Genomic DNA, 13313 nt, shown 5'->3' on the forward strand with positions numbered 1-13313 from the left:
TCCTCTTCCTGCTGTGGCTTCCTGCGCCCCACTGAACAACCGCTTCTCTCTTCCCACCTTCTCGCTTGCAGGGTGAGGAGGCAGGCTCGCCAGTAGACTCAAAGCTTGAGGTACTTCGTTTGTGATGACTAGTGTCTGTCTGTATGTCTGTTTGTCTGTTTGTTCTGGGTTTTTGTGTTGTTTATTTCTTTATTCAGCCTCTTCCGACTTGTAGCTAGGTTATTACTCCAAGTGTTATTCCACATGGACAGTACAGTTTTGGCTTTCTTAGATCCCTTGGCTTTGTGCACAGCCTAAATCACATCACTTGACTGGATCACCGTCGTAGTAGTCTAGGGTAGGCTAATGGCATTATGAAGTCTGGGTACTATCAAGGTATTTAGACTGTGTTTGGTCAGTGTTTGTAATATGTCTACATAGGGAATTCATTTCAGTGCATCTGAGTGTCCAGCTGTGTTCAACAATGGGTCCATTACCATTTTCATGTGTACATTGTCATTAGAAGGATTAGCTGAGCTTGAACACAACTACTGTATGTTTGATTTACATTCATCTCCATAATACAAAAGGAAACACCATTTAAAACCTTCACTTTGAACTATCAATGACAACATCTAGGTCCTTGAATGCTGATCTTTCATACTTTGCCGTTGAAATGTTTGGAGTGAGAAATAGCACGAGACTCTGAGTCCTTCCTCCAAATATCTCAGTTACAGCATTTATGTAATTCACCATTGTTCATCTCTCTGTACATCTGTCTCCAAATACTAGATGTTTCCATCGCCGAACGAACTCACTGTCTCAGTGAGATGCTTGGATGCTACCAACACAACCTCTGTGTGGGTGTGTGTGTGTGTGTGTGCCTGCCTTCTTGACTCACCTGCGGTACTCTGCCTCTTTGTCTCTGCACGTGCCCCACCCCCACCCCACCTCTTCCTCTGTGCCTATGCTCCACCCACCCCGTCCCCCTCCCCCAGTCGGACCAGGATCTGGCCAACCCACGCCCCCAACAGGAGGTACTGCTTCTCCTTGCTCTGTGCCTGTGCTCTCTCTCTGTGACCCCTCACCAGGTGTGCTGTCATGTGCTGTGCTGTGTAGCTCATCTTGACGGTGTCGATCAGTAAGGGCAGCAATATATGTTGTTCAGTACAGCTTCAGTCCACCCCTCAGTTTGTTTGCGTTTATTAAGGACAACTTTATTGTAAAAGTTCAGTTGTAGGTTTGGACATTGTTAACTTAGACAAAGCCAGTAGCAGACAGAGTATTCTGCATTTTTGTTCTATTGCCTTTATAGCCACAGTCTCTATTAAGCTACATTATAATAATACAGTATTGCAATAAAGTGACTTGACACCCAGTGTCATGACACGGTCATAACCATATCATAATATGTCATAACAGCTGACATAACTTGGCATAACCAGTCATAATATGCTCATTACACTGTCATGACCCATATATTTACATCTGTTGTGACATTCAGTTCCTGTCAAAATTTTGGACACACCTACTCATTCAAGGGTTTTCTTTATTTTTACTATTTTCTACATTGTAGAATAATAGTGAAGACATCAAAACTATGAAATTACACATATGGAATCATGTAGTAACCAAAAAAGTGTTAAACAAATTAAAAAATATTCAAAGTAAACACCCTTTGCCTTGATGACAGCTTTGCACACTCTTGGCATTCTCTCAACCAGCTTCATGAGGAATGATTTTCCAACAGTCTTAAAGGAGTTCCCACATATGCTGAGCACTTGTTGGCTGCTTTTCCTTCACTCTGCAGTCCAACTCATCCAAAACCATTTCAAATGGGTTAAGGTCGGGTGATTGTGGATGCCTGGTCATCTGAAGTGACTCCATCATGCTCCTTCTTGGTCAAATAGCCTTTACACAGCCTGGAGGTGTGTTTTAGGTCATTGTCCTGTTGAAAAACAAATGATAGTCCCACTAAGCGCAAACCAGATATGATGGCATATCGCTGCAGAATGCTGTGGTAGCCATGCTGGTTAAGTGTGCCCTGAATTCTAAATAAATCACTGACCGGTGTCACCAGCAAAGCACCCCCACACCATCACACCTCCTCCTCCATGCTTCACGGTGGGAACCACACATGCGGAGATCATTTGTTCACCTACTCTGCGTCTCACAAAGACACCACGGTTGGAACAAAAATCTAAAATTTAGACTCTTTAGACCAAAGGACAGATTTCCACTGGTCTAATGTCCATTGCATGTGTTTATTGGCCCAATGAAGTGTCTTCTTCTTATTTGTGTCCTTTAGTAATGATTTCTTTGCAACAATTCGACCATGAAGGCCTGATTCACGCAGTCTCCTCTGAACAGTTGATGTTGAGATGTGTCTGTTACTTGAACTCTGTGAAGCATTTATTTGGGCTGCAATCTGAGGTGCAGTTAACGCTAATGAACTTATCCTCTGCAGCAGAGGTAACTCTGGGTCTTCCTTTCCTGTGTCAGTCCTCATGAGAGTCAGTTTCAGTCAGCGCTTGATGGTTTTTGCAACTTCACTTTAAGAAACTTTGAAAGTTCTTGGAATTTTCCAGATTGACTGACCTTCATTACTTCAAGTATTGATGGTCTGTTGTTTCTCTTTGTTTATTTGAGCTGTTCTTGTCATAAAATTGACTTATTTAATGGCCCTATTTAATAAAAGACTATCTTCTGTATACCACCCCTACCTTGTCACAACACAACTGATTGGCTCAAACGCATTAATTGAAATGCATTCCAGTTGACTACCTCAATGAAGCTGGTTGAGAGAATGCCAAGAGTGTGCAAAGCTGTCATCAAGGTAAAGGGTGGCTCCATTGAAGAACTCAAATATAAATATATTTTCATTTGTTCAACACTTCTTTGGTTACTACATGATTCCACATGTGTTATTTCATCGTTTGGATGTCTTCACTGTTATTCTACAATGTAGAAAATAGTAAAAATAAAGAAAACCCCTTGAATGAGTAGGTGTATCCAAACGTTTGACTGGTACTGTATATTGTGTAATGCTATGGCTGGTTATGACACCTACATCATATTTTAAATAGGTTGTAGAAAATACACTTCATGATACATACATGCACTTATATCAGTTAAAAAGAGGGTGTCAAGTGTAGACCGTACCGTAAAATGCTTATTTACAAGCCCTTAACCAACAATGCAACAAGTCAAACTTTATTTGTCACATGCGCCAGATACAACAAGTGTAGACTTTACCGTGAAATGCTTACTTGATAGCCCTTAACCAACAATGCAGTTCAAGAGGATTTAAGAAAATATTTACCAAGTAGACTAAAATAAAAAGTAATAATAAAAAGTAACACATTAAGAATAACGAGGCTATATACAGGTGGCACCGGTACCGAGTCAGTGTGCGGGGGTACAGGTTAGTTGAGGTAATTTATACATGTAGGTGGGGGTGAAGTGATAATTAACAGCGAGTAGCAGCAGCGTACAAAAGGGAAGGGGGGTCAATGTAAATTGTCCAGTGGCGATTTTATTTATTGTTCAGTAGTTTTATGGCTTGGGGGTAGAAGCTGTTGAGGAGCCTTTTAGTCCTAGACTTGCAGTTCAACTACATGTTAGTTTAGGTAATTTGTACATGTATGTAGGTGTAAAGGGACTATGCATAGATAATAAATGCAAATAGTCCGGGCAGCCATTTGATTAATTGTCCAGCAGTCTTATGGCTTGGGGGTAGAAGCTGTTAAGGAGCCTTTTGGACCTAGACTTGGTGCTCCGGTACCGCTTGCCGTGCGGTAGCAGAGAGAACAGTCTATGACTTAGTTGAATGGTACCCTCTGTAGAAAAGTACCCTCTGTAGCGCCTTCCGGTCGGATGCCAAGCAGTTGCCATATCAGGCGGTGATGCAACCGGTCAGGATGCTCTCGATGGTGCTGCTCTAGAACTGTTTGAGGATCTGGGGAGCCATGCCAAATCTTTTCAGTCTCCTGACGGGGAAAAGGTGTTGTTGTGCCCTCTTCACGACTGTCTTGGTGTGTTTGGACCATGATAGTTTGTTGATGATGTGGACACCAAGGAACTTCAAACTCTTGACCCGCTCCACTATAGCCCTGTTGTTATTAATGGGGGTCTGTTTGGCCCTCCTTTTCCTCTAGTCAAATATCATCTTCTTTGTCTTGCTCACATTGAGGGAGAGGTTGTTGTTCTGGAACACTACCAAGTTTCTGACCTCCTCCCTATAGGCTCTCATCATTGTCGGTGATCAGGCCTACCACAGCAAACTTAACGTTGGTGTTGGAGTCGTGCTTGGCCACACAGTTGTGGGTGAACAGGGAGTATAGGAGGGGACTAAGCACGCCCCCCTGAGGGTCCCCATTGTTGAGGATCAGCGTGGCAGATGTGTTGTTGCCTACCCTTACCACCTGGGGATGGCCTGTCAGGAAGTCCAGGATCCAGTTGCAGAAGGAGGTGTTTAGTCCTAGGGTCCTTAGCTTAGTGATGAGCTTTGTGGGCATTATGGTGTTGACCGCTGAGCTGTAGTCAATGAACAGCATCCTCACATAGGTGTTCCTTTTGTCAAGGTGGGGAAGGGCAGTGTGGAGTGAGATTGAGAATTTGCGTCATCTGTGGGTCTGTTGGGACAGTATGCGAATTGGAATGTGTTTGACATCAATGTGTGCTCAATTACAATGATAATTTAATATGGTAAATTTTAAAAATATATATACTACATTAACATTCTGTTGACACTTAGGCTATGGTGTAATGGAATGTTTTGCCTTGTGTGGTAGGTTTTGTGGGTTTTGACACCCTTACAGTATGTAGACATCATAACCAGCCATAATGAAAAATAGCCACCGTGGTAGGTGTAGGTGTCAGAATCAGCCATAAAATAACGCAGTATATGTCACAACAAATATAAATGTGTCATGACAGTGTTATGACCATATTATGTCAGCTGTTTTGACATATTATGACATAGTTATGACCATGTCATAACTTATTATGATGCTGGGTGTCAAGTAAAGTGTTACCCAATAAAGTATTGCAAGCCTTGAAGGAAAACATAAAAATGTCATTAACATGATGTCATCGTGATTGAAAGATATTAATCAGATAAAATTACCGCTGAGGATGACATAACATCAGTTGATTTTAAAATCTTTCATAGTGTGTGATTTGGTCATCTGGAAAATTCAAGATATCGCTTGCCAGAAATATGTAATTCCAGGGCAGATAAATAACGATGTACTCAAGAGGAGTGTAATGGGGTCCATGTCTATACTCTTCATCCATGCATAGGAGCGTTAGTCTCGTTATTTAGCCCATATCAGAAACAGATTGGATATGTGTTGTAACATCCATGTTGTGAGCTCTGAGCAGAATTGAAATGGAGGTGGAATTTGAGATGAAGAATTGCAAACACATAATTGACCATTAACACAGCCCTTTTCAATTAAATGTCCATGTCTGGTTCAATCCCTGAGATGTCTGAAATGGAAGTAGGAAGAATACTAACTCCAGTCTGTGACCTATCTCCCTCTCTCTATCTAGCAGCAGTTCCTGGACAAGCCCGAGGATGTCCTGCAGAAGCACCAGGCCAGCATCAATGAACTAAAGAGAGCTCTCAGGGAGCCCAACAGCAAGCTGTCACAGAGGGAGAAACGCTTGTCCACAGCCACGCCCCCTGGAGGCACCCCAGAGAGGAAACAGGTAAGAGGGGGGGGTGCGGCGATGTTACTTTCCAAAGCTTTAATTTGGAATCTTACTGTATACTCATTCTCACCAGCCCAGCAAACATGACCCCATTGGCCCCCTGTGGGTATTCTGTTGGCAATGTTGGCACGGTCTAGCCCACACCAAGCCAACACCAGCCCCTCACGGGCTAGCCCAGCTCGGGCTAGCCCAGCTCGGCCTAGCCAACACCAAGCCAGCTACTTCATAATGTAGATGCTGCGCTCATTAGAATATTTGGGGCCGTGGATTGCAGTTATTTTTGTGCAACTGTTACTGAGAGGGCTGTTCTAGTTTGTTCTGTTGTTCAAGTGTTCTGTTGTGTGATGCCCCCAAAAGATTTATCTTGTGCACTGCCAATGATGAAGTCTTTAACCTGTTAGATGTAATGGCAAAATTTTTATTCAAATAGACATACCAAAAAGTCATTATTTATCATGAGAGGTACGAAAACAATAACTAGTAATGCTTATACTGCCAGAAAGATGAAAATCTCACCAGTGACATACTGAGCCAGAGAAAATAAATGGTATATGTAGCTCTGAAGGTCGTACTGCCTCAGTCAGTGACCAGAATAACACATACGCCTATTTGTCTCTAAACCCAACACAGACACATCTATAAAACACATTCAGTACCGGCCAAAAATCCACGTAAGATTTTAGGGAGTTTACATCAAAGAAGTTGATTTAAATAAGTACATGTGAAATTAAACAGTTTCTCTTGTAAAAAAATATATGGATGATAGGATTTGTTGTCTTTCATAAACAATAAATAAATACATTGAAGGCTAGAAAATGTGTTAAATTGCATTAAATACATTATGAATAAATACATCTCCATTAAATAATAGATAAAACTGGTAAATTGGCATAAGGTCAGCAATACACATAGGGCCAATACTATAAGCTCATATTGGGGCCCATATTGGGGCCACCTGCCTCAAATGCTGACCACACCGCTCGCGTCCGGTGTGCGAGCGTTGCAAAATAAATTTAAACATACATGTTATGAAATTATTGCACCCACACTGCTTGCATGTGCCAATGAGCGTCTGCGTTGCCATGAGCTAAAATAGAAGTCAGTTCTATTTGTGACGCTGAACGCTGTGCAAGTCCTGCTTCTCCCATCTCGTCATTGGTTTATAGAAGCAGATACCCACGTGCCATCTCCTCATTGTTTATAACCACGTAGGGTGATTGAAAGATGAACTGAAAAAAAAGAAGAATAATAACAACTCATGGTTATATCCTAGGACAAATTAGCTAGCAACAGCAAACTAGCTAAATAGGGCAAATTTAGCTAGCAACTGCAAGCTAGCTAGCTAAATTGCCATAAATGTTTAATGCTTTAATGCTCTTTTTTATTTTTTTATTGACCTGTCCCCAAATTAATATAATTGGTTAAAGAGTTTGTTTTGATATTTTAACCTACGTGTGGTTATCACGTTTGGTGTGGGGGGACAAAGTCAATTTGCACACGATGGTGCACGAGCGTAGCCGGTTTGGGTACAGTGTTAGGGCCAACCTGGAGCCGACGAGCAAAGGTGCTTTGCCCAAATGTGGGCAGCCTACATTGAGCCAATATTTTAGGCTGCATTGGGCCCACATCATGCCAATGTTGGCATGTTTGCTGGGAGGGTTTCACTTACCACTTAATTGGAAGGACAGGCACCCTCATACTCCGTTTGTCCCCCTCCACTGCCCATGACTAAAGTAGTTGGTTTCCTTTGCAAAATGCTGATAAAAAAGCTACAGGGAACACGGCTCTCTAATAGATAGGTGGAAAAATATTGCGAAAACTCCAACCTGTATAAAAATAGTGTTCCACCATATATAGCTTTCCCTCATCCAGTCCTTTCAAATGACATACTACCTTAAGTCCATGGGGTGATATGGTGTAACAAACTCCATAGTAATGCATCAGAATGGATACATGCAGCTTAATGAATCTGTGTTTTTACCAATATATAGGCCTCTGTGGATTCCATATTGAGTGAAAAGCAAGATGGTGCTCACGGAAGCTCAAAAGAAGAACAGAATCAGTCCTCTCCCTATACACTGCACTTAGCTTTTGATCCCAAGGACACATGTATTGGTATGGTGTCTGAGGATGTGCAAGTTGGAAAAGCAACAGAGAAGAAGCCTATAACTTCACCTCAGGAGTCTGGAAAAACTAAAGTAGGTGGCCCTGGATTTAGATCCCAAAGACAAGAAACAGTTTTGACTGCAACTGGGCATAAGGATATGCACTCCGTGGATGATGCAACCTTTGGAAGTAATACGTATTCATATGACACCTTTTTCTCAAGGAACAGTGTTCAAGAGAATGGATTTGATTCACCTATAGTGGATAATCTCTATTCCAAAGAGAGGATTGAAATGAAAAGCAAACAGTTGAAGCAGGGTCTGTATCAGTATGAATCGTTCCCAGAGAGAAAAAACAATAGCAATGACCAGGTCGCTATGGAATCTGTAATTAACAGCAACCAAGGTGGAAGTGAGTCTGAAAGAAAGAGGGAGATGAGAGAACCTGAAGCTCTGGAAACAAAAGAACCAAAGCCCGAGAGAGGAAACTATTCCAACAAAACTGGGAGTGCATCACACTCCAAAGTCACCCGAATAGTTCCTCTCAAGCCACAGAGATCAAAGAAGTCTTTGAATAAAGGGGGGAACAAAGGGGTCATCAATCCTCAAACGCAAACCCAAGCTGAAGGAGGCGTGGCCGGAAGAGTAGATGACACTCGGGTGATGCAATCAACAGAGGAACCCTCTGAAACCAGGAAGAGAATAGGTTTGCCTCCAGCATGTCCTGATGCAAATGACAGCAAGCAAGGGATGACAACTACCAACCAGCACACAGAGGTCACAAAGCATTGGCTACCAGAGAATGAGCTACAAGGGACTGGTGAACACGAGGATCAGAGGGACATTATTGGATCGAGTTTCTGGACTGACGGTGGAAGACTAATCCATGAAGGTCATCCCGAGGCTTACCCAGATTTTACAGACACCTTTTCCTTTGGCTCAAAGGCTTTGGCCTCCCATGCAGCGCCACCTTCAACCCTTCCTCTGAAAACACAGTGGTCCAGGGAGACAAGAGTTCGCAACAGGCAGAATGTCACCAACGACTCTAGCAACGGTCATTACAGGAACTCTAGCCAGGAAGCAACCAAGAGGAAACAAGTGGTAACGTCGTCTGCCTAACCTGCCTGTCTATTACTGGAAACTAAAGCATTGCATGTGCTTAAGTCGATCACAACCTTGTTTTTATCCGCTTGAATATACACATGTAGAACTCATGCGGCTGTATATGAAAAAGCAGGTCAAAGCCTGTGGCCCTTCACATCTAATCATTGGCCAAAGGCATTTTGAGACTTAACACGTTCATGGCCCGGGAGCTCCTGGCTCTCGTTTCCCTCTGCAAAGCTTAACATCTGCTTGTCCATTTAAAAATCCGGTGGGCCTTTAAGCAATGTTTCCATTGCTTAAGCTTCTGGCGTCTGTTCTTCACCACGTTAACACCTAGTCTCACCTTCCAACATCATCCTCTTACCTCCCTGACTAAAGGTAGTTGCTGTTGCAAGGAGTCAAAGGCTTTCTCACCATCCCCTTCCTTTGAAGCCACTAATGTTTGATAATGTTTTTGTTTGCAAACAGTGCGATTTGGACATTTGGCCAAAATGTTCAGCGTTGGCATCTCTGCAGCAATAGCCAATACATAGCCAATTGACATTTATTATGAGATGTTATGCACTAGTTCTTGGCTGCAGCGCTGCCAGCCACATTGTTCAGGGCTGAGGTACTTGTACACTGGACTTAAGTATACAAATACCTGATTCCTGGAAGGTATTGTTATCTAACCTCAACAGTGCATGGCATTACCATCGCACTTACAGTAATTTGATTTTGTGATAATGATAACTTTAAAGACATCCTATGTGCATGTGCGAAACTTGTGTGAACAATTACCTCAAGTTATTAGAGCTAGAACAAATGTAGGCTTACTATTCATATATGAACTGTAGGCTTACAGTTAGCATAGGTCTACTTTCAATGGGATAAGCATGACATTATGAAGCCTACTCAGCCTTGGCATGTGCAAAATATCTTGGAACCACTGGCTAGAACAATGTCTTCAACAAAAGGATGGTGGAAACGGCTATTATGTGTGATGACGTCAACATATGTTGCTCATAACTTGTCACACAGTTGGTTTCACCATCACTCCATTGTTTGGAAATATTTTTTGCCAGCGTTGTACTGAAGTAAAGAGTAAACCCCAAGGTGATGTCACTGCATTCATTGACAATGCAGACCCTTGAATTCTCTCTGGGAATATTCTTGTTCTATGACAGTCAGAAGGATGATGCCAATATTCATGTGTGTACAGTTCATGGCTGTTCTTTACAGTTTGTTTAGGTTAATTCAAATTGGCTTTGCAATCGTTCAAACCTCATTTTTATTCTACAGGACACCCCTCCTACACCTGCCATTCATGAGGAGCCTTTTGACGAAGCCATGGTGAGTCAGTTTTATTCAATGTGCGAAAAAGCATGTTCAACTCCTTCAAAGCTAAAATATGAGCCTGTTCATTTTACCTAAAAGTCTCATGTTTGAATGATTATTTGATATTTCTGTTTTACCTTTTAAGTATATATTTTTTTGCACAGGCGAAAAAAGCTTTATATCAAGTCCCTTGTATTGAGCCGTCTATGTTTTTTTCATTCTCTTGCCCATCTTCCTCAATCTAACCTGCAGAGGGAGCCGTGGGAGCGGCGGTTGGGCTCAGTGTCAGAGGACGACCAAGACCACGAGACCCTGTACCTGAAGGAAACCCACCTGGGCATTGAGCGCAAGTGCTCCAGCATCACAGTCAGCTCTACGTCCAGCCTGGAGGCCGAGGTGGACTTCACTGTCCTCATGGACCTCCATACGGGCATGGAGGAGTTCTCCAGGGGCATGATGGAGCTGGGCGAGAGGCCCATGTCACCTGATGTGGGCCTCAGCCTGAGTATCGACCTGCAGGGAACCCCGCCACCTCTCGTCTCGGCTCCTCTCACCGGGGCTAGCAGCAGCCCTCCTACCAAGCAGCTACACACCGAAGACGTCCGACATCATGAGGTAAAGTACACAAGCAAATGGACAGTTTGGGTCCAGGTAGGTCTTTGAAGTGATAGTTCACTAAAGGTTTACATTTATAGGATCATATTTTATTCTTAGAATAAGTAACGAGTCTACAAGTCAAAACAGCTGAAGTAAGCCTTAGTAGACAAATCGCTACATCATTAACAGTAATTGACTAAGTTTAACATTGACAACGTAATGTGAGTAGCATTACAGCTCATTAATGTTTTCTTGAAGTTTATGCTGGATTTCACTGATCTTTCATATGACAAAATGATGGGAAAGCGCTGGCCCATATGCCTTCAGTAAATGTAAAGACGCTTTCTCTAAAATATTTTACATACAGATGGCTTGTAATGAGTGCTGAATCTCAAATAAAATTTGAGCAATGGAAGTTATTATTCTGTATTTTTCCCCAAAGCCTGTTGTGCCCAGAAAACCAAAGAGGTCAGTTCCCATCGACAGAGACCAGTCACAGAAAGAGACCACTTACTCATCCCCCATGACAGCACTGAGCAGAGAGGCTAGTGACGTCGTCGCCTCCCATGCACTAAGGAAGACTGAGGCCAAGATCGACAGAGACCAGTCACAAAAAGAGACCACTTACGTGTCCCCCATGACAGCGCTGAGCAGGGAGGCTAGTGATGTCGTCGCCTCCCATGCACTAAGGAAGACTGAGGTCAAGATCGACAGAGACCAGTCACAAAAAGAGACCACTTACGTGTCCCCCATGACAGCACTGAGCAGAGAGGCTAGTGATGTCGTCGCCTCCCATGCACTGAGGAAGACTGAGGTCAAGGTCGACAGAGACCAGACAGTGAGAGAGACCACTTACGTGTCCCCCATGACAGCACTGAGCAGAGAGGCTAGTGATGTCGTCGCCTCCCATGCACTGAGGAAGACTGAGGTCAAGGTCGACAGAGACCAGACAGTCAGAGAGACCACTTACGTGTCCCCCATGACAGCTCTGAGCAGAGAGGCTAGTTGTGTTGTCGCCAGCCACGCATTGAGGAAGACCGATGTCAAGGTCGAGACACAGCCCAATGGGTCAGAGGTCACTACAACCATCGTGGAGTTTACAGATCAGGTAGACAAGCATTTTCGATGGAGATCTGGTATAGTTGATCAGGTAGTGGCCATTGCCATGCGACAGTAGAACCTCAAATATACAGACCTCAGATTTATGGACTGACCAGTCAACCAACTAGGCAATATCAAACTTGGACATTATAATTGCAAACAACAAACTTCTGTAGGCTACAGACAAATGCAAATGTTGCTTTCATGTGATAAAAACACATCAGCCATTTATAGTATCTGACTAAATTGTAGAAAATGCATGTTAATATGCCATTAGTCTTCTCTATCAAGGTTTTATGTTTTTTTAAAGTAATTTCAAAGTTAACAACATGTCAGTATTCGTTACGACCCCAAATCTCTGCGGTCCTACCGTCATGGTAACACTCTCAGAAGAAAGTTATTTGTTTCTGGACATTTTGAGCCTGTAATCGAACCCACAAATGCTGATTTTCCAGATACTCAACTAGTCTAAAGAATGCCAGATGTATTGCTTCTATAACCAGAACAACAGTTTTCAGCTGTGCTAACATAATTGTAAAAGGGTTTTCTAATGATCAATTAGCCTTTTAAAATTATAAACTTGGATTAGCTAAAATAACGTGCCATTGGAACACAGGAGTAATGGTTGCTGATAATGGGCCTCTGTACGCCTATGTAGATATTCCATTCAAAATTTGCTGTTTCCAGCTACAATAGTCATTTACAACATTAGCGATGTCTACACTGTATTTCTGATCAATTTTATGTTATTTTAATGGACAAAAAATTATATTTTCTTTCAAGAACAAGGACATTTCTAAGTGATCCCAAACTTTTGAACGGTAGTGTGTATATATAATGCCTAATAAGTTAATTTATAATTCCTTATAACACTTCCTATAACATCATAATAGCTCATAAGTAGTTACAGCATCCTTATAATACATTCCTATAATGATTTGAAAGCACAGAGAGTATAATGCATTATATCGCGACTGATCGTAAAATGGTCTGTCTGACATATTTGAAAGTCTGACATTCAAACCATGAGCGGGCATCACATTGGGTTTTCTGTCTTTTTCAGGATCATGGTGTGACTGTAAGCAGTACAGGCGAGACTTCTTATTCAACAACAGAAGGTGTTTCCCCTGTGAGTACATTATTACCTGACCTGTCCAATTTTAACTCCAGCACACAGATTGTAAACCTACTTCTCCCTCTGTGTTTGAATGAGATTGTTAGAATTAGATGTGTTAGAGTGAATCAAATCATTTGAATGTGTATGTCTGACTGTGTATCTATGTATAAGTATGTTTGCATTGTTCTGTTTAATATGTATATACAGTGCATTCGGAAAGTATTCAGACCCCTTGACTTTTTACACATTTTGTTACATTACAGCCTTGTTGACTT

The 13313-nt window shown here is 42.3% G+C and overlaps 1 protein-coding gene across 1 annotated transcript in view; it reads left to right on the forward strand.

Annotated features, from left to right (window-relative positions):
• si:dkey-178k16.1 (band 4.1-like protein 1) overlaps nucleotides 1-13313 on the forward strand; it is a 102595-nt gene that overhangs the window by 79342 nt on the left and 9940 nt on the right. The window contains exons 13-19 of the mRNA XM_042299921.1: nucleotides 72-110; nucleotides 978-1016; nucleotides 5536-5694; nucleotides 10188-10238; nucleotides 10476-10838; nucleotides 11263-11928; nucleotides 12985-13050. Of these exons, the coding sequence (XP_042155855.1) occupies nucleotides 72-110; nucleotides 978-1016; nucleotides 5536-5694; nucleotides 10188-10238; nucleotides 10476-10838; nucleotides 11263-11928; nucleotides 12985-13050 (1383 nt within the window). The remainder of the gene's footprint in view (nucleotides 1-71; nucleotides 111-977; nucleotides 1017-5535; nucleotides 5695-10187; nucleotides 10239-10475; nucleotides 10839-11262; nucleotides 11929-12984; nucleotides 13051-13313) is intronic.

This window comes from Oncorhynchus tshawytscha, linkage group LG16, assembly GCF_018296145.1.
Source record: "Oncorhynchus tshawytscha isolate Ot180627B linkage group LG16, Otsh_v2.0, whole genome shotgun sequence".
Lineage (NCBI taxonomy): Eukaryota > Metazoa > Chordata > Actinopteri > Salmoniformes > Salmonidae > Oncorhynchus > Oncorhynchus tshawytscha.